This window comes from Nerophis lumbriciformis, linkage group LG23 (genome assembly GCF_033978685.3).
Source record: "Nerophis lumbriciformis linkage group LG23, RoL_Nlum_v2.1, whole genome shotgun sequence".
NCBI lineage: Eukaryota > Metazoa > Chordata > Actinopteri > Syngnathiformes > Syngnathidae > Nerophis > Nerophis lumbriciformis.
The window spans coordinates 12,763,824-12,787,923 of NC_084570.2; the positions used below are offsets into that span (position 1 = coordinate 12,763,824).

Here is a 24,100-nt window from a genome sequence, read left to right on the forward strand (position 1 = left end):
TTTCTAATATTTCTACTCTCATGTAGTACTCTCATACAGTAGGTACTTATCAGGGACAAGAGTGTGCACTCAACAGCACAAATGACAGCAAAAAAATCATATTAGGTCGGTACAATGGGAGTCGGTTAGAACAAATCCAATGTCGAACAAGCCAATAAAGGCAAATTAGTCATAAGTTACAAATAGTCTAGCCATACACAGTCTTCCTTCCTTTCTGTACCAGTTTATCTTTGCAACATGCGCAAGAAATTGACTGCATATCGAAGAAAGGGGGAAAAGGCCACACCCATTTCAAACGGGAAATCCAGTTTTTGTTCTTCTTTCCCAGCGTCTTCCCGGCCAAAGTTTTCCCTATTTTTGATTGTTTTTGCCTTCGATGAAAAAGAAAATCCTCACCAGTATGATCAGGTCGGCTCAACTTAAGCCTTTCAGTTCAATACAATCAGTACAATTCAATCAAATCAACAACGCAAGAGATGAAAACAACAGAGGAGACATCACTTCCAAAAATATTAAACCTTGTCTAGATATTTTAAAGAACCTAACCTAAAGAAGATCAAACAGGCAGGTCACAGACTCTGATTCTTTTTGTAAGATTTTTTAAATCGAAGAAAAAATTACATGAACCAGCATAAAAAATGTCTCTAAGTGCCATAAAGGAGCCCGGAACTGTGTTTTTTTCTTCATACATGCAATAAAACGGGGGTCTTCACCTGGAACCTATGTATTTGTCTGTGGATAGGTCACTTGTTAGTGTTACAAGGGACATGATATCGAGCCCAAGTTAGGGCATGCATGCATTTTCTTTTATTATTTAACGGGAAGAAGAAGAAAAAAATCCCTGGAAATGTCCTTTATTTTGAAATACAAATGTTGACAGGTATGCACATGACCTACATTAGGGCAGGGAGAGAAATTGGACCTGAATATGTATAAACCTATCATGTCCTATGTCTCGATAAGGCGCGGGATCTCATTAGATTATGCGGGTCCTTATGTTGTGGATGATGGGGATTGTTTACAGAAACTTAGCACACATATTGATTATAGTCCAGTCTGTATATAGTTGTTTTAACACCAACAGCAAATTTTTACATTATATTATACAATATTATTATAATTATTTATAAAGTAGAGAAACAACTTTGTGTAATTTAAACGCAGTCAGCCTGATCAAATGCCTGCATTGCCATCAGGCAGATGTTACAGATCTTCAGTAAGTAATCTTTCTTATTTAATTATTAGACCTTGTTTCTAAAATATAATGTATTTAAAATGTGAAGGTTATGAGATTATACCAACGCTCCAGCATGCAACGCTGAATGAGAAGATCTTGTTAATTATGAAATGAAGGGGAGTGTTTCACTGTACCTCCTCTAAATTTATAAAGATAAACAATTGTTATCTCCACAAGAGCTGGAGGTGATGCATAGGTGTGTTTGTCTTCACAAGTGCTATCACTTAGCAACTGAATGAAGCTCACTAATGAAACAGCATCCCTCAGAGACACGTATGCACTCCCACACAGAGCGTGCGTGAACATGCTGCGCGTGGATCTGTGCAGATGACCTGCATGTGTGTGTTTGTGAGTCTGCTCGATTGTGTGTAACGGATGCCAGAGTTTGCGTGAAAAGAATATCCCTTGTGATTATACAGTAGTCAGGCCTCAACCCGGTCATTATGTTTTATGTATAGTTTCTGTTCTTGCAATTTAAAGCAAAATAATAAGGCAAACACATGTCTTTCTATGCAAGGCACCTAGTACATTTAAAACACATTATGCCTGCATAAATCAAATATAATGTATTTACCCTTTGTTCTGTCCTGTCATTCCTTGTGTCTTTCCATCTGTGTTCGATTGCAGGTTTGTCGTGAATTCCAGCGGGGCAACTGCGCCCGCGGCGAGACCGACTGCCGCTTCGCCCACCCAAGCGACAGCCCCATGATCGACACCAGTGACAACACAGTCACCGTCTGCATGGACTATATCAAGAGTCGTTGCTCCCGCGAGAAGTGCAAGTACTTCCACCCACCGGGGCACTTGCAGGCCAAAATCAAGGCTGCCCAACACCAGGCCAACCAGACAGCAGTCGCCGCACAAGCCGCCGCCACGACAGCTGCGATGGTGAGAGCATAACACTACATTGGCCTATATACAATATTGTAACACCTATAATAGAGCGTATCTTTTAATTTGCAAGATTAAAATATATCATACCTGTATACAATACTGTGCAACAGTCCAACACAATTTTTGTTGTTTAAATTCACTTTTTCACTAGTCGTTTTGAAATCTAATCCAGCAGAAAAGCGTAGGACGGATTCAGTTTGCATTATAATAAAATATAAAAGATACAAAATGGATTTTCACAAATGTTAGTGTTATGGATGGGAATTGATGAGATTTTTTTGATTCCATTTTCAATTCTGCTTAACAATTCGGTTCTTTTATCGATTCTCTTATCAAGCATCAACTTTAGTTTAAAAGAAATATGAGTGTACTAACCTAACAGTGTGGTCTTAAAGGGAAAACTGCACTTTTTTGGGACTTTTGCCAATTGTTCACAATCATTATGAAAAACATGACGACGGATGTATTTGTTTAAATGCATTGTAACTCGTAAATAAGCATAGATAAAAGTCCGCTTACAGGGTAGCCAACAGGAAGTCCTCTATTCTGTCCATAAAACCCAATAAAAAAACATCCAAAAAGCGCCAACAATACTCCATTTACATTTCATGACTTGAATATTAACCAAGTATTAGTGATATTGTTATTATAAGCGCTAACGCAGACAAACTACTTATAGTTGACATGATCGACTGATGAGCTGCTTCCTCGTTTCCTTGCTCGTAAAGCTTTATTCTCGATCATAAATCATGCCTCTCACCTGGATAATAGAACGAGGACATATTCCGACAAGTTGGTATACTAACAGCCGATTTAGACCCGGGAATGGCGAGAACGACACGAAAAGTTGCTTTTCTTACTTTTCTTTGCAATAATTATGAGTCATTCTTCATCTAAATGGGAATATATGAACATTCTAGCAGTCGGCATTCTGATGACAGCAGACATGGTACAGTAAGTGATGTTTTATTATGTTTGTTGGCTCTCATAAAGTCTGCAGTGAGCAGTAATCAGCGATGTAGTTAAAATAAAATAAACAATTGTGATGCGTTTTTGAAATTAATGCGCCGCGTATGCTTAAAATGAGCAGAATACGTAAATATTCCATGTTATTATAAATGTGCCTATTGTTACATTACATATATACTTACATCATGTATATAAAACCTTAATGAAGACGTTTGGATGTTTTTTAAAGGCTTTATAGGCAGTTCAGAGCAACATTCATAAGCTCCATTGTAAGCAGACTTTTGAATGCATTTATTTACTATTCAGATTGCATTAAAAAGAAAAAAACAGCTGTCGTCGTGTCTTTCATAATGATTGTGAACGATAGGATTTTTTTTTTTTTAAGTGTAGTTCCTCTTCAAGAGGTACCCTCTATAGGATGCCAGGGTCAGACGTTCTCCAGAGAAACACTTTGGGAAAATAATCATAATAATAAAACTAATATTCTACTATAGAAATAAACACAATCTTGAATAAAATTATTATTTTTTAAATAATATATGAGCTGTCCACTGTATAGAAATCTTTGTCAGCCAGTGACAAATACAAGCAATTCAAGTCCAATAGAACTGTGCATTGCACAATTTTGCAACCATCATTTATGAAAATTAATTATTATTTTGTAGAACTATAAGCATATCTGTTTCTTCAGGAAGGATACACGACTAATTATGGCGACTCCACTTTAGAGAACACTTCACGTCTACAGTTAATAATTGTATGTTTTAAACTGAGGCGCGAACATAATAGGCAGTATTAGTCAGTTAGTTAATTAGTGAGTGAGTGAGTTGGTTAGTTACCTGCAGTGCCTTCTCGGACGAGATCCGAAAAGCGTCATGCATTCAAAGCTATCACATGCTCTACAGTATGTGCTAATGTTTATAGTAGTCTATGCTCTCTTTGAAGAAATATATACTAGTTTGCAAGTATTGTAAGTTGTCATCCTTTTCTGCGAAAAAAATCTCCAGCGTTTGTGCCGCATCGTGCGTTCGTTCAGGAGTCATTAAGGGAATCGTTAACTAAACTGGCAAATGATTCCCAGAAATCGAAACGCTCGGAGACGGTTCTCAACAAGAGCCGGTTTTCAATTCCCATCCCTAGTTAGAGTAGCGCGGTGGTGGTGCTTGTGCCAAGAAGGAAGTACCCAATACACTTCAGTGTGGATACATGAGTTAATTGTTTCACAACAAAAGAATCATCAACCTCCCGGGTTAATAATGCTATACCGTCTGTCTGTTTGCCAACCTCTATAAACTAGGAATTAGTGTAGTAATTAACTAATAACTCAACACGTGTGACACTCCATGATTTATTGTTTTACTTGTGAACATATCAGTTTCTACTGAAGGATGGTACCATGTGTACTTATTATAGTATTGCTAAAACAACAAATAAGAGACTTTTGCACAGTGCTGCATATGGCAACACTCACACAAAAATGCACGACCTCATTGAACTACAATATCTCAATTGAACACACACGTACGCTGCTTGTTATCACACCCCCACAGTAACATAAAATGTGGAGCCCTGCTTTATTATTACGGTATCAAGCACCTGCTGGATCATTCCAGTTGGATCCAGTGTGCAGTTCACTAACAATGCTCCTCGCAAAGTGAGGCCTTTTTTCAATGATACTGCACAAACAATCTTTTATTATCAGAGTACTGTCAGTGTGCAACGCCCTTGGTTCAGACAAACACAATGTTATTTAGTGTGCACCCCCCATGTCCCCCACCTTGCTGTCTATGAGTGGCCAGTGCAGCTCTCTACAGATCAGTGCTAATTAAATCAAGGGTGGATGAGAAAGTCACATCACATCCCCCAACAGGCTAAGAGACAGGTGGAAATTCAGACAGGATGCCGGGTGGACTTGGCTGCGTGTCTCGGAAGTGACCCCGCCCTCCTCCAGCTTCTGAGCTCCTTCTCTTAAAGGCTCCTGTTAGCTGCTGCGCTTGCCCACCTTGCACCACACCCGCCTTGCTGTCTCTCCGTGGCACCAACGTGTGTTATGTATCGCACATAGCTCACTGGCCATCGCCATCGCTGCTTTGCCTTGTTTGTCCTCCAAAAGGGAATAGTGTGCTGGGCCCATGAGTAACAGCTGGGACACTGCAAGGAATCCAAATATTTATGAGGCCACTTGGGGCAAAGTGTTGACCCCTTAGTGCAATCTTCTGACGGTCGCACAGTCCCCGAGCTCATTAACTTCCCCATTTGCCACACGATAACTTGTCAAGCAAGACTCAGTTCATCCTCCTTTAGCATTCTCCTCACACTATGTGGTCCTCACACACCTCATCTTATTGACTATATGACCTAATTTCATATTTACCAGCAGCAGTTACAAGTGTTGCTGGAGAGGCAAGGAGGTTAACCTTGGGAGAATGAGTTGTTTAGTCAGCACTTTTAATCCATTTTTCTTGGAGCCCTTTGCCCAAGCTTAAGTACAGCCCCCTAACACCATTATTGCTTCGTTGTTGTAAAAATCATTATCCATAATTCACGAGACTGTCTGTCAGTGGTGTTGTCCAACTGTCCCACATCATGTGTTGCTTTCCATCACAGAATGGCAAGGCCCCTCTCCATTCTCATCTCACTGCAGCCGTCATCCTCCATCTCCAACTAACCGCAGTGTTTGTTCACGCCGCAGCGTATCAGCAATGCATTGTTGCTCTGTCATGCCCTTTGCACACAACACACCTCGGAAGTCCACACACGTGAAGCAAAAAGCCCACGCGTATCCCCGGGACCTTTTGAGTTACGTCCCTCTCAACCATGTCATCATCGCATGGACGACACTGTGTGTTACTACTTTATAGAGCTGTGAAATATTGTGATACTGCAGCCCAGATATGTATCGTATCTTGGAGAATAAACAGCGCTCCACATTGAGTTATTGAACCTGATCACACAGTCACGTACATGTTGCAGGATGACTTAAACATTCTCACATCCAATTTTGATAGGAGCTCATAGTTCATAGTCTACAATTTATCTTCTCATTTATCTTCTGTTTATCCTGATGCATTTTGTTGTTGTTAAAAGTTTTAGTCAGCCTTGCTACTAAATTCTTTCTCAGTAGTTATGACAGACAAGTCTGGCTTTATGTAGATATTTAATATAGATGCTTTTTTACTCATTCAAAAAGTAGCAAATGTTTAAATTAAACAAATTAGTTTTTTTGTTTATGTGCATGCCTATTGTTTTGTATGTGGTATACTTGCATTCAGATTATTTTTGTTTTTTTCCTTCTCACCTATCCACAATGCAATGCTGTCCCCCATGATGCACCTCTGCTTGCTGTTACCTGTATGTTAATACGCTTGAATCCCATTGGCCCACTGCCATCATGTGCTCGCTGCCTGCTAATTAAAGACTCAGTCGACTGCCAAAGCAATGAAGCGACCCCTCGAGGCAACTGTAGACCTGGTACTTTGACCTTTCACCTTTTGCTTTGCATGTAGCTTCTTTAATCGTACTGTAGCCACTCACAAAGTTTAAGTTGGCTCTTTTGCTTTTGTGAAATGCTGTAATGCACTTTGATGTTTAATTGTTTTTGAAATGATTTCTGAAAAGTAATTGTAAAATATTTTTTAAGAATGTTAAATGTTTTGCTAGGATGTAGTTTGTCTTTCTTCATTTTTGACTGTTTGTGCTGAGCATAGTCAAATAGTAGATTCTCAAATATCAATGTGACTTGCCTAAGTGTGAACCCACTCTGCTTCTCTTGTGTGTGCATGTCTTTTCGGTGAGAAGGCATTTCCTCACAGCGTCCTTCAGCCACTACCAAAGAGACCGGCACTGGAGAAGAGCAACTGTGCCAGCTCCCTGTTCAACCCCAGCTTCTTGCACTACCAGCAGGCCCTGGCCAGCGCTCAGCTCCAGCAGCCAGCTTTCTTTCCCACAGGTAGGAGGTGCTTGCCGTCCACACGCAATGCACATTGGTGAGGCCAGATCACTATAAGTCATCTGTGCTAACCTTTGTAGCCCCTCATGACCATTAGTCACATATGGTTTGAAGTAATGGGACACACAGCCAAAGAAGGTTAAACTGAAAGAAAACATTTGGTCTACAGGATTTTGGAGTGTGTGGGAATGTATGTCTAACCACCAAGAAGGACATTTGTGAGGTCCGAGGTCATTACTGTTGGTCAAGAAGGCCCTGGCTTACAGAAATTAAAGGAAAAAGGGCCTTACCCAAAGAATAGTCCACAATGAATTTAGATTGAGGGGTAACTAAGAGCTTAGTAACACTTATTGAATAAAGAAGTGTGTCCCAAGACTTAAGTCCATAAAGTGTATGTCTGTTGTACTTTAACATGAATATGTGATGGATATATGAGTTTTTATGGACCATTCCACAGAATGTTCAACTCTAACTCTGATAATACACATTGAATCACTAAAAATGTGTATCGTGCCATCTCAGGCAACGTATTTTTATTGTTGGGCAAGGTTTCTAAACTGACTCATTGTGAGGGACAGGACTTTAAAAAAAATGTAGTTTGTTTTCAGCGCAGAATTAGCACAATACATAAATATAGCCATATGCATTTATGCTAACAGCATGTTGATAGTAAGTAATTTAACAAAAAATTGTGTTTAAAGAAATAAACTAATATGGGTGTCCCGATCCAACTTTTTCACCTTTTTCACTTCCGATGTGATATCGATTGAATATTGGCCGATATTGATTTAGATCTGATGTGATATCAGCACAAATCATATGTACTTTTATTATTTTGTAGTGTTGGAAAAGTATTGATCAAGTGAAATTACTGAAACAGAGAACAATGGTTTGTAGGAAAAACATAAATGTATCTATTATTAACAACTGGGATTGACATATGCTGTCTTTAAGTTAAAGTGGAGTGGTAATTGTTTGTGGCGACAACTTGTGATCACGATGATCATTTAAGCTAAGCTTATGATGCAGTTGAATGAGGCGGACAAGTTTGTTACTGTATACTTGATACTCTTCTGTCTTGAAGACTTTGTACCTGTAAGTAATATGCAACTATAATTATTTGTTTGTTCATATTGAAAAGTGTTGTGTTTTAGTCTGCAATATTGTTCTATTAAGGACACATATTACATATGTCTAGCTTATGTGCTATTGTGTGCTTAGCTGTTATGTAACTTCTACTGTAGCTCATAGTAGCCTAAAGTCCACTATGTTTGCCTTCTGTAAATTAGACCTACTGAACTGCGTGTATTTATTGGAGGACATTTAGATTAAGCCGTGGCAACATAAGACAGCTTTTATTTGTTTTCAATGATATAACGATTAGGTTAACTGGCTACCAACATCCATATCGGATCGGGAGACACCTTCAAACAGTTTAGGTAGAGTGAATTTCTCATGGCCTGCAGAAGATCTGAATGCTATATTTCGTGTGTACAGGATAGTTGTAAATCATCTCATTATTTATTTATTTATTAAATATGCAATCAAAACAATGTTCAAGACACATTGCTTAATAAACAAATGGGTTTTACATTTAGTTTTATTGTGCGTACATTGTATTTCCTTTGGACGCAAATGGCACTGATTCGGTGGAATGGCTCACATAGTCATTCATATTCATTATTTAAAATGATGCGCAGACATTGATTTCAAGTATTTCGTGACCCATTCCTGAACATTATAACTCGGGTTCTGTCTTTCAAACACAACACTCTTTTTGTTTACCCTTCACTTTGCTGAGGCCCCTTAGGTCAGCTGTGCTAAACTGTGGCAAATGCATTAGCCTGGAGCCCCCTTAATGTGCCATCAAGTTTGTGTCTTAATGCCAGATAGGTCGGGTTTTTCCCCACAAGGCAGCTGCAACACAACCACAGAGGACTTTATCAAGTTTCATGTTATAATTTGTTTAGGAGGACTGCATGTCTGTAAATCACAACATTTTTAAGCTTCTGTTTGGATTTAAAGCACGTTTTGAATCTTTTTTGTGGTTCTTTCTTTTCTCGTAGACAGATTGGGATGAGTTTAGCAAAGATTTTAAAATAACCTCATTCCCTCATTATATACTGAACAAAAATATAAATGCAACATGTTTGTTTTTGCTCCCACTTTTCATGAGTTGAACTCAAAGATCAAAAACTTTTACTATATACAGAAAATACCTATTCCTCTCAAATATTGTTCACAAATATGCCTTAACCTGTGTTATTGAGTACTTCTTCTTTGCCAAGATACTACATCCCACCTCACAGGTGTGTCATATCAAGATGCTTATTAAACAGCATTATTATTGCACATTGTGGGCTGGCCTTATGTTGCCCACTATAATAGGCCAATCTGAAATGTGCAGCTTTGCTTTATTGGGGGTCTGGGAGGGTCAGAAAAGCAGTCAGTAGCTGGTGTGACCACCATTTGCCTTCACATAGAGTTGATCAGGTTGTTGATTGTGGCTTGTGGACTATTGATCCACTCCTCTTCAATGGCTGTACGAAGTTGCTAAATATTGGCAGGAACTGGAACACGCTGCCGTATACGCTGATCCACAGCATCCCAAACATGCTCAATGGGTGACATGTCCAGTGAGTATGCCCGCCATGCAAAGACAAGGAGGTTTTCAGCTTCCAGCAATTGTATACTGATCTTTGCAACATGGAGCCGTGCATTGTCATGTTGCAACATGGGCCTCAGGATCTCATCACGGTATCACTGTGTATTCAAAATGGCATCAATAAAATGCACTTGTGTTCGTTGTCTATAACGCCTGCCCATACCTTAACCCCACCCCAATCTGTGGCCACTCAATTCACAACATCGACAATAGCTAACCGCTCTCCCACACGACACCACACACGCTGTCTGCCATCTGCCCTGAACAGCAAAAACCGGGATTCATCCGTGAAGAGAACACCTCTCCAACGTGCCAGATGCCATCGAATGTGAGCATTTGCCCACCCAAGTCGGTTACGACGACGAACTGCAGTCCGGTCGAGACCCCGATGAGGACAAAAGAGCTTGCAGATGATTCCCTGAGACGGTTTTTCACAGTTTGTGCAGATATTATTTGTTTATTCAAACCAATTGTTGCAGCAGCTGTCCGGGTGGCTGGTCTTAGATAATCACGGAGGTACACCTGCTGAATGTGGAGGTCCTGGGCAATAATCATGCTGTCTTATCAGCATCTTGATATGCCACACATGTGAAGAGGGATGGATTATCTTGGCAAAGAAGAAATGTTTACTAACACAGATTTAGACAGATTTGTAAACAATATTTGAGAGGAATAGGTCTTTTGTGTATCTAGTAAAAGTTTTAGCTCTTTGCGTTCAACCCATAAAAAAATGGGTGCAAAAACAAAAGCGTTACATTTATATTTTTGTTTAGTTATTGCTTAATGGCGTAACAATTGATTGCCTTAGGTTAGTAAAATGTGAGGCATTGCTGATTTTAACACCTGTATGGCTGGTCAAGGGAAAATACCCTGCTTGCACCAGTCAATGCTATAACGTATCTAACCTTGTGGCTCACCTCCCTCTCAATTAACCCATATACTGTATTCCCCCTCCTCTTTCTCTTTCTGCATGGACACAACAGGGTCAGTCTTGTGCATGACGCCTGCTAGCAGTCTTGGTAGGTCCTCACCCTCCCTTTTTTGCACTCTCTTACACAGACACACACCACTTCACATGTAATAATTGCTGACCATAATTGCATGTTTTAGAGGATGAAAATGGATCAATCACAAGACCTAGATGGCACTAAAATCTAGGGGTGTCCTGATCCGATATTAGTATTGTGCCGATATCAGCAAAATAAACTTGCGCAAACCTCAATAGCCATTTAACATTTAACAACCAAATGTCCTCCGATAAGAACGCATGCTTGGTCTTTTCTTGTATTTTAGTGAAGTCATTTACAAAAAGGTACACAATGTAGGCTATAGGCTACAATAAATGGCAGCCACCCAACAGCTAAGCACGCAATAGCCCACAAGCTTGCTATACGTAGTAAGTGTCCTTGATTGAACAATATTGCAGTCCAAAACACTATATTTGTCAATATAAACAAGTATCAAATAACTATAGTTGCATATTACTTACAGATAGAGAGTCTCCAAGGCAAAATCACATTGAAAAGTATCCAGTGTGCATGCGTCAGCATCATGCAATTTACCACATTATGAGCTTAATATAATAAATTATGGTCACCAAGTGTCTCTAAAAACAATTACCACTCTAACTTAAAGGGGAACATTATCACCAGATATATGTAAGCGTCAATATATACCTTGATGTTGCAGAAAAAGACCATATATTTTTTTAACCGATTTCCGAACTCTAAATGGGTGAATTTTGGCGAATCAAACGCCTTTCTAATATTCGCTCTCGGAGCGATGACGTCACAACGTGACGTCGCATCGGGAAGCAATCTGCCATTTTCTCAAACACCGAGTCAAATCAGCTCTGTTATTTTCCGTTTTTTCGACTGTTTTCCATACCTTGGAGACATCATGCCTCGTCGGTGTGTTATCGGAGGGTGTAACAACACCAACAAGGACGGATTCAAGTTGCACCAGTGGCCCAAAGATGCGAAAGTGGCAAGAAATTGGACGTTTGTTCCGCACACTTTACCGACGAAAGCTATGCTACTGTAACTACTTCAGTAAACTGAAATAAAAACTCAGCAGAAAAAAAAGCTGTAGAGAGGAAATCTGATGTCACTTTTATCTGAGACTTTCGTCAAACCATGTCAAGACACCTTCTCAAAAAAATCACATACTTCCGGCTTCAAAATAACTACCAAAACAATGAAAAAATCGTCTTACATTACGATCATGCTTCGTCAAAGATGTTTTGTAATATAATTCTGTCATATTTCTACCTAAGTTAATGCTTCACAGCAGATTGAAATTAAGTGTGTAACATTCTATAACATGTTCTTATTCATAGTCTGCAATTACAGAATGTTTAGCTGGCTGAATATTCAATTTTATTAATGAATTGAGAAGGTGAAAACATTGTCATGCATAGATATAAATAGCATTAACTTGTACAACATGTAATGTACATCATATCAGAAGCATTTATTTTAAGTAGATATATCACATTTTGCATTACCAAACATCTTTGACAATAAAACCATGATCGTAACAATTTTGTGTTATTAATGCGTGAAACTAATGTCTAAACATGGAAGTGTAGCTCCTCCCCTCTAAATGAAAGGGCTCCTACAGCAGAAATACAAATTCTGTATTACTACAAAATAAAAATCTGGCAAGACTCCAACGCACTGCAGGTATTTTTTTTTTTTTAAATGTGTTCATGTCTTTTTTGTGTTGAGCTGTTTAAAAAGCATTATGTTTAAGAAAAAACATTTCATTAAAGCAAACTAACAGTTGTAATGTATTTTGGTAATGTAATTTATATTCTTATAGCCAGACCTGTGTGTTGATTTCACACCTGACGGTTTTGGGTACAACTATGGCCTTCCTCAGAGGTTGTCACGTAATGTTGATGTGACGTGTGTGGTCGGCTGATTTAAACAGCTTTTGTCGGCCATAATGAGTGGCTTCTTCATGAAAGATAGGACATACACTGGAACTCACAGACCACCTCAACACACTGGACAAAACAAACAATATAAAGTTCAGTACTAAGAAGATAAGGACAACACAAAAAACTGTCTGGACCTGAACATAAAACTTGTGGAGGATGGCAGTATAAAAATTCAAATATATTGAAAACCCACTCACACAGATCAATACCTCCTTTCGACATCAAAACATCCCATAAATCTCAAACTCTCAGTCGTAAGAACACTTTTTTAACACACCAATCTCATCACCCAAGAACAAGACAGAAAGGAGGAGAAACAGCACATTACGAAATAACTAAGAACTTGCAACTACCCAAAGCGGGCCATAGATACAGGGAAGCAACAAGCTATACAAAAAATTGTCAAGAGATACAAAAATGAAATGATACCGTCAGGGGCGCCGCTAGGGATTTTGGGCCCCATGAAAATAATCTTTACAGGGCCCCCAACACATTGTCATTATTTTTTCTGTATTATAATTTCATCATCATTAGGGGCCTCTCTGGGCCCCCCTCCATCATGGGCCCCTAGAATCCGTCTCCTTTACCCCCCCTTTTCGGCGCCCCTGGATACAGTAGTTCACCACATGGACAAAAAAGACCAACAAAACAAATGCAACGTAATATATGAGATACCTTATTTGTCGTGCAACAAACCATATGTGGGAGAAACCGCCAGAGGGTCTAATATCAGGAAGAAGGAGCATATAAAAGAATGTGAAAAAGAAACATCAAAAGCGTGCACACGAGCAACCAGACGACGGGCAGAACAGGAACAGCTGATGTCTACCATATCAGACCTCTGCAAGAGGGAGAACCATATTTAGTATGTAGACTGAGCCTTAGCAAGAAGAAAGAGTAATGTGCACACCAACTATTTTTTCCCCAATAGTGAGGGGCGTGGCAAATGTGGTAGACAATGCCAATGTCATCGGCACCGACAGCAAAAAATACCACCGTTGGGTCAGAGAAGCCATCAAGATCCGATTCTTGTAAGATGTAAGATGGCGCTGCTCCGTTCGGCTGCCTCTCCACGCTCTCCTCACAAGATTTGTGTATTTACTGTACTTTTACTTGTACTGATACTTCTACCATAACTACTGGGACTTATTGTGCAACTTATTGTCTTGTAATTAATGTACATCAGAGCTATTCAAATTGTTGTATTTTTTGTATTTAGTGTATTAGATTCAGCAACTAGTGTTTGGATCCCACTGTACGCAATATCTGAAGAGCATGGAAAAAAGCATTTCACTGTGGTGTACTCTGCATGTGACGAATAAAACCCTTGAACCTTGAACCTTGAAAGCGCTCTCCCCAGACTGTAAACCGGGACTTTGGGGCGTACAAACTTTCCCACACCTGGGACACAGTCCTGAAGAAGTCTAACTGCAGATGGCGCTGTCAGCCTGCTGCTACAAGCAGGAAGACAGCGCTAAAAACTGTTTAAATCGGCCGACCAGACACATTATATCAACATCGCGCGAAAACCTCTGAGGAAGGCCACAGTTGTAGCCGAAACCATCAGGTGCAAAAATCAACACACAGGTCCGGCTAAAAGAATAAAAATTACATAATTTTTAGAAGACCTAATGAACCTAATTAGACTGTATATTATTTATATATATATATATATGTATATATATATATATATATATATATATATATATATATATATATATATATATATATATATATATATATATATATATATACATATATATATATATATTGTATTATTATTATTTATTTTATATTTTGTATTATTACTGGCCGATATCGGCATAAAAATTAGATGACGAATCATAGTGATTGTTTTTTTTTACTACCAATATTAATATCAGATACGGTATTTCCTGGAACTCACCGAAATTAATGGATATGATTTGTGCTGATATTGTTTTGGCCCAATATCGGTATCGTTCAATACTGTTCAACATTGATATTCTAATTTACGTTAAAAAAAAAAAAAAGTTGTATCAGGACATCCCTACTGAAAACCCATGTCCGGTCCTCATATACTGTAGTTTTTCCTGCTTATCTGGACTAAACTCCAAAATGTGGCCTGTGTATTAAGATAGATTAGCTGTTCACGACTGTCTGTTTGCTGTGTGCTGTTGATCACGAAATTTAAATCAGTTTCCCAGAGGGATTATTTCACCCACATGGCTTTCTCAATGCTGGATGAGTACTAGAAAATGTCTCAGTCGACCAATGAACAGGTCTTAGATGAGTAAAGACACTATCAATTAGTATTGTGTGGATGAGGACTTACTCGCAAAATCTTTGGGAAAGCAGCAAACTGATTTTGTGTTAAAATTTCCTAATTTGTGATTCTGCTTCTCTCCTCTTTTTTTCTTCCCATCATCTTTTTTTTCTGTCCTTCCACCTTCCCGGCTTTGCATTGTGAACGGTTGCATGCCATCTGCCGGTGTGATCCTAACGATGGCTTGCTGGCTCTCTGTAACATCCGCCACCACCACCATCCGCAACAACATCAACAAACAATACGCGCTGACATGCACATGACACGCCTGTTGCCATGGTTGCCCCACTGCTCCACCTCCATGTCTCTTGCTGCCACACCTCCTTCCCTTTCGCACCCTCAAAACCAAGTCCCAATGATGTACAGTGCTACGCCTGCTACTGTCTCTGCAGCAACAACTCCTGCCACAAGTGTCCCCTACGCAGCAACAGCACCAGCCAATCAGGTTTGCTCCTTTTAAAGCTTTCTTTCATCAGTCCCTGGAGCTCTGAAGAAGTCTTGCCTCCGATTAGCAAGTGGCTTTAACCTGCGGCTAAGGCACCGCCCCCAACCCTATCCACCTGCACGGTGCAAGCTCAAGCTTGTGAGTAGGAGGGCCTTGAGGTCCTGCTGGGTGGCCTATCATGTTTCCTGACAATGTTTAGCCTTCGTCAAGCACTTCTTCAGAGCTCCCTTATTTGCAACGTAGTACTCATGTTGTGTTGCGCCACTTCCTGGTTCTGTTTTGCATGTTCCTTTAAGTTTCTATGGCTCTTGGTGTCAAATAAGTCTCTCCGTCCTGCAGCAGGGACGTCAATTGTACTGCTTGTGTGTTGGGCAAACAAATACACACTATGTAGCACCTGCATACACCCAAAGCATTTATCATCTCCATGTTGTTGCCAGGTTCAAGTATTTATAGGAAAATGGCTGTGACAGACAGGAAAGATGATCGCACAAGGTGTCTAAAAATGGCCTCTAATCACTGGCTCTCCTGTTGCTGTGTGTCAGCAGCAGCAAAGTCTGAATAGTGTGCATGCGTGGACCATTTTAAACCAGGAAATTTCGGCACAATGCGTGCACAGCAGCTGGCAGTCATTCCGTGATAGCTGCCTCCCGGACACAGACGTAGACGGAGCAATGTTCCACCAAAATGCGAGAAAAAGCTAGGTCGCAGACTACCGCAGTGTATACCCATGGGTCACAGTACAGTTCTAGGTCAAGGTTATTTGCCTGTGATTGACAACAATCAGTCCATGTTTTACAGTTTACAGTAAGTACAGGTGAAACTCAAAAAAATGTAATATCGTGCAGGTATTTGTTTATTTCAGCAATTACATTTACAAGGTGAAACTAATATATGACAAAGGCTCATAACGTGCAACTCAATATATTTCAAGCCTTCTCTGAAGATAATTTTGATGATTATGGCTTACAGCTTGATAAAACCTCATATTGAAAATCTCGAAAATTTAGAATATTACATACAATTAATAGAAAGGGGATTTTGAATATCGAAATATTGGCCCTCTGTAAAGTTTAATCTTGTATAAGGACTTACCGGTAGTACTTAGTTTGGGCCTATTTTGCATGAATTACTGCCTCAATGCGGCGTAGCATGGATGCCATCAGCCTGTGGCACTGCTTGGGTGTCACGGAAGACTAGGATGCTTCAATACTTCAGCTCTGCTGCTTTGTTCGGTGTCATGTCTTTCATCTTTCTCTTTGGAATGTCCCATAAATTCTCTATGGGGTTCAGGTCAGGCGAGTATGCTGGCCCATCAAGCACAGTTATCCGATGGTCATTGAACCAGGTTTTGGTACTTTAGTCAGTGTGGGCAGATGCCATGTCATGTTGGAAAATGAAGCCAGCATCTCCACAAAGCTTGTTTGCTGGAGGATCCATAAAGCATTTTAAAATCTTCTGATAAATAGCTGCGTTGACTCTGGACTTAAAAAAGCGCAGTGGACCAACACCAGCAGATGACATGGCTCCCCAAACCAAAAAGGAGGAAACTTCACATGGACTTCAAGCATCTTGGATTGCATGTTTCTTCATTCCTCCTCCAGACTCTGGGACCTTTATTTCCAAATGGGGTGCAAAATTTGCTCTCATCGGAAAAGAAGATTTTAGGCCACCGTTTTTGTTTTTTTTAGAAGTCAGGCTTGGCTTCTGGCGTTGTTTGTTGCTCAGGAGCGGCTTGATTAGAGGAATACGACATTTGAAGCCCATTTCCAGGGTCCGTCTGTGTGGGCTGGCTGTTGATGTACTAACTCCAGCCTCGCTCCACTTCTTGTGAAGTTCTTTAACATTTTTGAATGGCCTTTTCCTGACAATCCTCTCCAGACTCCGGTCATCCCTTGTGGCTTCAGCACTTTTGTCTTCCAAACATTTTTTCTTCCAGCTAACTTTCTACTAATGCACTTTGAGAACATCCAACTTCTTTTTCAAATACCTTTTGAGGCTTTCCCTTCTTGTGGAGGCTGTCAATGATGTTTTCTGTACAACTGTCAGGTCAGCAGTCCTCCCCATGAATGGAAATTCCACTGGACCAGAATGAGAGACCATTTAAAGGCTCAAGAACCCTTCACAGCTGTTTTGCATTAATTAGCTGATGAGTATGTGACACTTAGAGCCTACAGTATTGAACCATTTTACAATATTCAAATTTTCTGAGATTTGGAATTTAGGGTTTTTAAAAACTTTAAGCAATGATCATCATGGTTCTTCCCCAGGGCCATAACCATCCTGAACGGACTGCCCCATTGTCCCTCATAACTGCCTTCTCTTCGGTGCAATAACCCATTCCACCAACCACCCTGTTTTTGTTTTGTTTTTTTTCATGTATATATTCATTTCACACCATATTCATTGCACTTCTACATTTTTTATATTTTTATATATTTGCACATTGTTTTTCTAGCATGCACACATCGCACTGTATGGAATGGCCTCAATCTCGTTACCTTGCGTAATGACAATAAAGCTGATTCTGATTCTGATTCTGATAAGAGCTTGACATATCTCACTTTGCATGTAATGAGTTTATATCACATATTAGTTTCACATTTGAAGTTGAACTTTTGCACGATATTCTATATTCTATTTTTGAGTTTCACCTGTCTGTCAATCGGAAACAATCTTATGGTTCTACCGAAGGGGTGAGTGGGACAGTCTGAAGACCAATCAGCTGATAGTAGCATGATTAGCTGAAAAAAGGCAATCAAAAAGTCAAATCTAATGTATGTATTTGCTCTAGCGGGATACATATTATATTGCTGCATGTGGGAATGATGTAGTCTATAGGAGTGCTTCTTAACCATCCCATTTTGGGATGCAAACACCACGTAGAGGGCCGCCAAAAAATATTTGTTTTGCAGCTGTGGTCCGTATTTGTTGTAATAAACTTTTCCACCACTTGTGCCATTAATAACAATAGCAAACAAACAAAAGAAGTCTGTAGATAATGTGACAGAGAAGAGCAAAAATTATGACTGAAGTGGTGAAGCTGTTTTTTCATTTGCACTTTAATTTTATAGACATTGTAGTTAAGAAAACCTGTTTGTTAATAATGTAATTTATTTTAGCACAATATAACATAACATAACATAGTACCGGTACTAATTTTAGTACTAATGTCTCCTATTTGTGATCAACACATGGTTTCATATTATATGACAAGGTTGTAAACTGTAAGTAGGTTAAATATAATTATTAAATACAATTAAAATAAAGAGTTGGATTACTAATTCAGTGTTAATGTCTTTGAGTGAACCCGGGGCCCCTCTGTAGTGGAAAAGTTTGGCCCTGAGGTCAAAAAGGTTAGTAACCTTGGGTTTATAGCATAGGTGTCAAACTCTAGCCTTGAGGCACATCGATTTTTGTGGTCTGCGAAAGCCTGAAAATAAAGTGCGTCAACAAAAACATATTTCTTGCGAAATGTATTTATTCTTTTAATTTTGACAGAAAAAATGTACTGCTTGCAATTCCATGTCTTTTAAATAATTTTCTGATCATGCAACAAGATTTTCCGAGCATTTGTTTGTTATCAATAATACCTAAATATCTGCTTGTCACCTTGTCTTATGATTTGAAAGCAAGTTATCGATCAGTTTGATAGCAAACAAATATTAATTAATGAAATGCACAGGCGATTGTGTGATAATATCACAAGGCAATTATACTTTTATACATAATGTGGACCTGCATGAAAACGAGTTTGGCACCTATGGTTTTTGATAGAGTATAACGAGACAATAAATAGAATTTTCATAATAATAGTAATGGATTAGATTTACTTAAATCTGTCCACTGGATGTACGCATATGTATGTAAAACACAGTGTCTTGATGTCCAAGACAAATTTCTCCTCAGAGACAATAAAGCTAATTATTATTATTATTATTTTTATTATCATTGTTATTATTATTATTATATGGATCAGTTCCAAGCAGCATGGTGGAACAGGGGTTAGTGCATGTGCCTCACAATACGAAGGTCCTGAGTAGTCCTGAGTTCAATCCTGGGCTCGGGCTCTTTCTGTGTGGAGTTTGCATGTACTCCCCGTGACTGCGTGGGTTCCCTCCGGGTACTCCGGCTTCCTCCCACCTCCAAAGACATGCACCTGGGGATAGGTTGATTGGCAACACTAAAAAAATTGGCCTTAGTGTGTGAATGTGAGTGTGAATGTTGTCTGTCTATCTGTGTTGGCCCTGTGATGAGGTGGCGACTTGTCCAGGGTGTACACCGCCTTCCGCCCAAATGCAGCTGAGATAGGCTCCAGCACCCCCCGCGACCCCAAAAGGGACAAGCGGTAGAAAATGGATGCATGGATGGATTAGATTTAGATATATATAGCACTTTTCTAGCACGTTTCTAGAATAAATATAGATTGACTATTTCTAGAATAAAATAACAATGGAGAGACTCACCTCAAAATTTTTATTAAGGTCCAATGAGTCTTGTTTGCAAAATCAAAGTTTTAAAAACACCTTTTTATAGTATATACTTAATATTCCAGTAAAAAAAGCTAATATGATTTTTTTTTTTTTTGAAACTGTCTACATTTATTAAAGCTGACTATTTGACCGTGTTCGTCATTGCCTGTCACACGCCGGCCGGCCGCGCGCACTTCCTGTTATTAGCATGCAGAAGCAACAGCAGGAAGCGGCGCCACTCTTTAAAGATGCATGTGGGACAAGCAGAAGCAGTGACGTAAGCCCTCTGCTGTCTGCCTCCGTCTGTCCCTCTGACGACCAGCCAGGGATACAGTTTCCCTGACAACATTGAATTAACAAATATTTTTAGCTAATGCACGCAACCACCGGTCACAACATTAGGTACAGCTGTCAAACCCCAATCAGATTCCCTTTAAATGAATTGTAATCATCTAACCACGTTTAAAAACAGCTCAATTGTACACTATGATAACAAATATATTGTTCAATCAATTTAGTCAGTCAAAACATCAGAAATTGTAATAGATCTCGTTAGATGGCGCAAATGTATCATGGTTTGACAGGATAGCGCCGCTGTCGATATGATGACAACCATTCAGACGCACATTCACAGATAGATGGATGAGGTACAGTACATGGTCATTATCATGGACACATGTCTGATTAGCTTATTTAATCATCCTACCCTTTCTCCATATCTCAGCATGTTTTGGGCTGTCAAATTAATCCAGAGAAATCACACAAGCCAGGAAAAACATATCAATTTAAAACAGAAAGACCCGGCCCGAGACTTGAACCCAAAAAGTGCAAGTCTAATCATTGTGTCACTGTGCTGCCCCATGACTCTAAACAAATTGAGCTACAGCACCCCCGTATGCCAGGATCTGGTGTTACATTAGAAATAAAGGTGAAAACTGTTATTTTCTAGCCTATCAACATTTGCGTTTGAAAAAAGGAGAAATACCCCAGGGAAATGGGGAGGAAAGAAACACCCCCCTTAAAGGAGCCAAAATGTACTTGTCATAACCTTAGAGCAGTGGTTCTTAACCTGGGTTTGATCGAACCCTAGGGGTTCGGTGAGTCGGCCTCAGGGGTTCGGCGGAGCCTCTGCCACGGAGGTAAAAAGACATCCGATTTATCGTGTAAATAAAAACTTCTCCCTATCAGCGTATTATGGATGCCCCCAAACAATGTTCCCTCTAATTTTCCATCTGATTTGCAGGTTATTTGATTGATTGATTGAAACCTTTACTAGCAGATTGCAAAGGAAGAGAATACACAGTACAGTTTACACAGTACAGTACATATTCCGTCAAATTTACCACTAAATGGTAACACCCGAATACGTTTTTCAACTTGTTTAAGTCGGGGTCCACGTTAATCAATTCATGGTAATGTGTGTAAGGTGTGTAATTTGTTGTGAGTTCATGCACTGTGTTGGTTTTGTTCTTTGAACAAGGTGATGTTTATGCACAGTTCATTTTGTGAACCAGTAGAAAAACATACAACTTTTTCTTGAATTTTAAAAATATATATATATTTTTTTTTCACTAAAGAAGGGTTTGGTGAATGCGCATATGAAACTGGTGGGGTTCGGTACCTCCAACAAGGTTAAGAACCACTGCCTTAGAGGGAACTTCAGAGTTCGCTGCAGGCTCAGGTATAAAAAGGAGCCACAACAGGTGCTGTCAGGTGTTGTGGCCGTAAAGAAAACAGCTTTAACCATGGTTTGGTTTTTTGTTTTTTGTTTTTGAGTGAAACAAAATAATGTGTGTAGCAGACAAAAGACGACCACATGGACTGAATTTTAAACATCACAGCAGGTACAATATTTAGCCGTCATACCGAGTCAATACAAACAACACTTCATATAGCGCACTACAAGACTGGCTATTGTACCAATTCTCCCCAAAAAAAGCAATCCAGCTGGTGAAAAGAATCAACTGCCTGCTGTTGATTCTACCGTTGTATTTTACTCATATGCTTTTACTTTGAAGGCCTGACATTACACGCTACAGCAGTGTTTTTTCAACAGCAGGAGAGATGTTCATTATTTTTGTCTACACGGCGACACACAAGCCTGCAGCTAGGTGGCAGCAGTGCTCAATCTAATTGACATGCTCCTACCCAGTAGAAGTAGTAAGTAACTGTACACATGCAACACATGTGTACAGAGCCAATAGGACGCGGGGAGTTGGAAAAGAGTGGTTTGGATTTAACTAAAAAAGTTGTCGTCAGTGGCGTTTGTGAAGAATGTAACTCACACAGTGGGTTGTGTATATATCACTAAATAAATATTGTCAAGATCTCAATAGTAATTAAATTCAGGGGGGTTATTGAATTATTTCTGTCCCCTAGGGGGGTCATAACAGAAAATAATTGAGAAGTACAGGTCTACACTGCAAAAAGTCAGTGTTCAAAAACAAGAAAAAAAAATACAAAAATTAGGGGTATTTTACTTGAACTAAGCAAAATTATCTGCCTATAGAACAAGAAAATTTGTCTTGTGAAGACTTTCCAAAACAAGTAAAATTAGCTAACCTCAATGAACCCCAAAATACCTTAAAATAAGTATATTTTCACTAATAACAAGTGCACTTTTCTTGATAGAAAAAACAAATGTGAGACCTTTTTTCTCAATATGTTTATTATTTATTATAATATGTTGAAAAATGTTCTTAAATTAAGTAAATGCTAGTGCCATTATCTTGACATAATGATATGCGCTCGGCATTACATTTCTTGAAACCAGCAAACTTATACTAAAAGCTAGTTTATTTTTCTTAATGGAAAGGCAACAAGGCAACCGCTTGTTACCCTCGGGGTCTCCTAGCCGCTCAGGCAAATCATATTGTCTAAAAATGCATTTTTAGACAATAACATGACATCATCGCGCCAAGTGCGTGCTCTTTCAGTCATTATAGTGCGCAAGGAATATATATATATATATGTATATATATATATACAGTATATATATACAGTATATATATTTGTGCATGAACTATTTATGTTCAAAATTGTTTGAAATGTCACATGTTAAATATTAACTGTCAGTTTACTGTACTGTGCCAACTGTACTAATATATGAGTACGTGTTTTCTATTGTTTCATTGAAAATAAAACAGCAAAGTCCATTTGGCTGTCATCTGTTTTAGTTATGAGACACAATTGTGTCAAAGTCACGATTTTTTATTTCATGCTTGAAATAAGACATTTGTACTCTGAAAAGGCAGTTTTATACTTGTTAGTGTTGATGACACAGCTTTGCAACAGTTGATATTCTAGTTTCAAGCATGTTTTACTCAATATAGGTCATAAAATCTCAGCAACAAGCTGTAATATCTTACTGAGATAATTTAAGACCAAAACACTTAAAACAAGTAAAACACTCTAACATAAAATCTGCTTAGTGAGAAGAATGATCTTATCAGACAGAAAATAAGCAAATATCACCCTTATTTGAGATATTTAATCTTACTTAGATTTCAGTTTTTGCAGTGTACAGGATGTTACCCCGATGTTAACAGTGTGGCCGAGCGGATCAAAAGCTTGTTTTTTTGTTTCAGGAAAGCGCCAGTAAAGCAAGACAAACTATGTGAGTTTCCAGGAAAAACAGTATTGATACGTGTTCATCACCTTTATGAGAAAGCTCAATTAGTATGAAGAATGATCAGATATACAGTCGTACCTCGTAAGTTGAGGGCTTTTTGTTGTGCTTTAAATTGCGGCCATTATTTTAGTTACGAGCATTTTTCTACAGCCGGTTGAAGTAATATTTGTCATAAGTTTGTGCTGTTTGAGGAATAAAGAGTTAATATAGTGTGACACACTGTTGTGCCAGCTTCACCCACACAAGAAACAAACATACTTTTTTGATTTGACAGTTGCCGTGCCTGTTTGAGCAGCCCTCAGAGATCGACACAATCCTGCCCCCCAACCACTGCAGTTAAGAAAGTTAGTGCAAAGAAGGAGGAGCGTCAGAGAAACAAACCATTAAAAACCTGTCCTACCTGTTAGCAGCCTACGATATACAGTAGGAGTGTTTTCAGTCAGTCATGGAACACAATGTGCTCGTAAGTCGAGGTACAACTGTAGTTCAATTCAAAAGAAATTCAGAAAGTACTCACACTTAGCCAATCGTACCGTGCTTGGACCCACTTAACATCTAAAGCATACATTTGGATTGTGTAAACGTACTA

General features: G+C 39.1%; 1 protein-coding gene across 14 annotated transcripts in view; it reads left to right on the forward strand.

Annotated features, from left to right (window-relative positions):
• mbnl2 (muscleblind-like splicing regulator 2) overlaps positions 1–24,100 on the forward strand; it is a 90,606-nt gene that overhangs the window by 58,889 nt on the left and 7,617 nt on the right. For 4 of the 14 annotated variants that reach the window (XM_061985058.1, XM_061985060.1, XM_061985057.1 and 1 more), the window contains 6 exons: positions 1,865–2,125; positions 6,518–6,571; positions 6,899–7,049; positions 10,698–10,733; positions 15,314–15,408; positions 23,786–23,855. In XM_061985058.1, the coding sequence (XP_061841042.1) occupies positions 1,865–2,125; positions 6,518–6,571; positions 6,899–7,049; positions 10,698–10,733; positions 15,314–15,408; positions 23,786–23,851 (663 nt within the window). In that variant the 3' untranslated portion in view covers positions 23,852–23,855. The remainder of the gene's footprint in view (positions 1–1,864; positions 2,126–6,517; positions 6,572–6,898; positions 7,050–10,697; positions 10,734–15,313; positions 15,409–23,785; positions 23,856–24,100) is intronic. The other 10 variants (XM_061985063.1, XM_061985069.1, XM_061985062.1 and 7 more) reach the window with 10 other exon arrangements.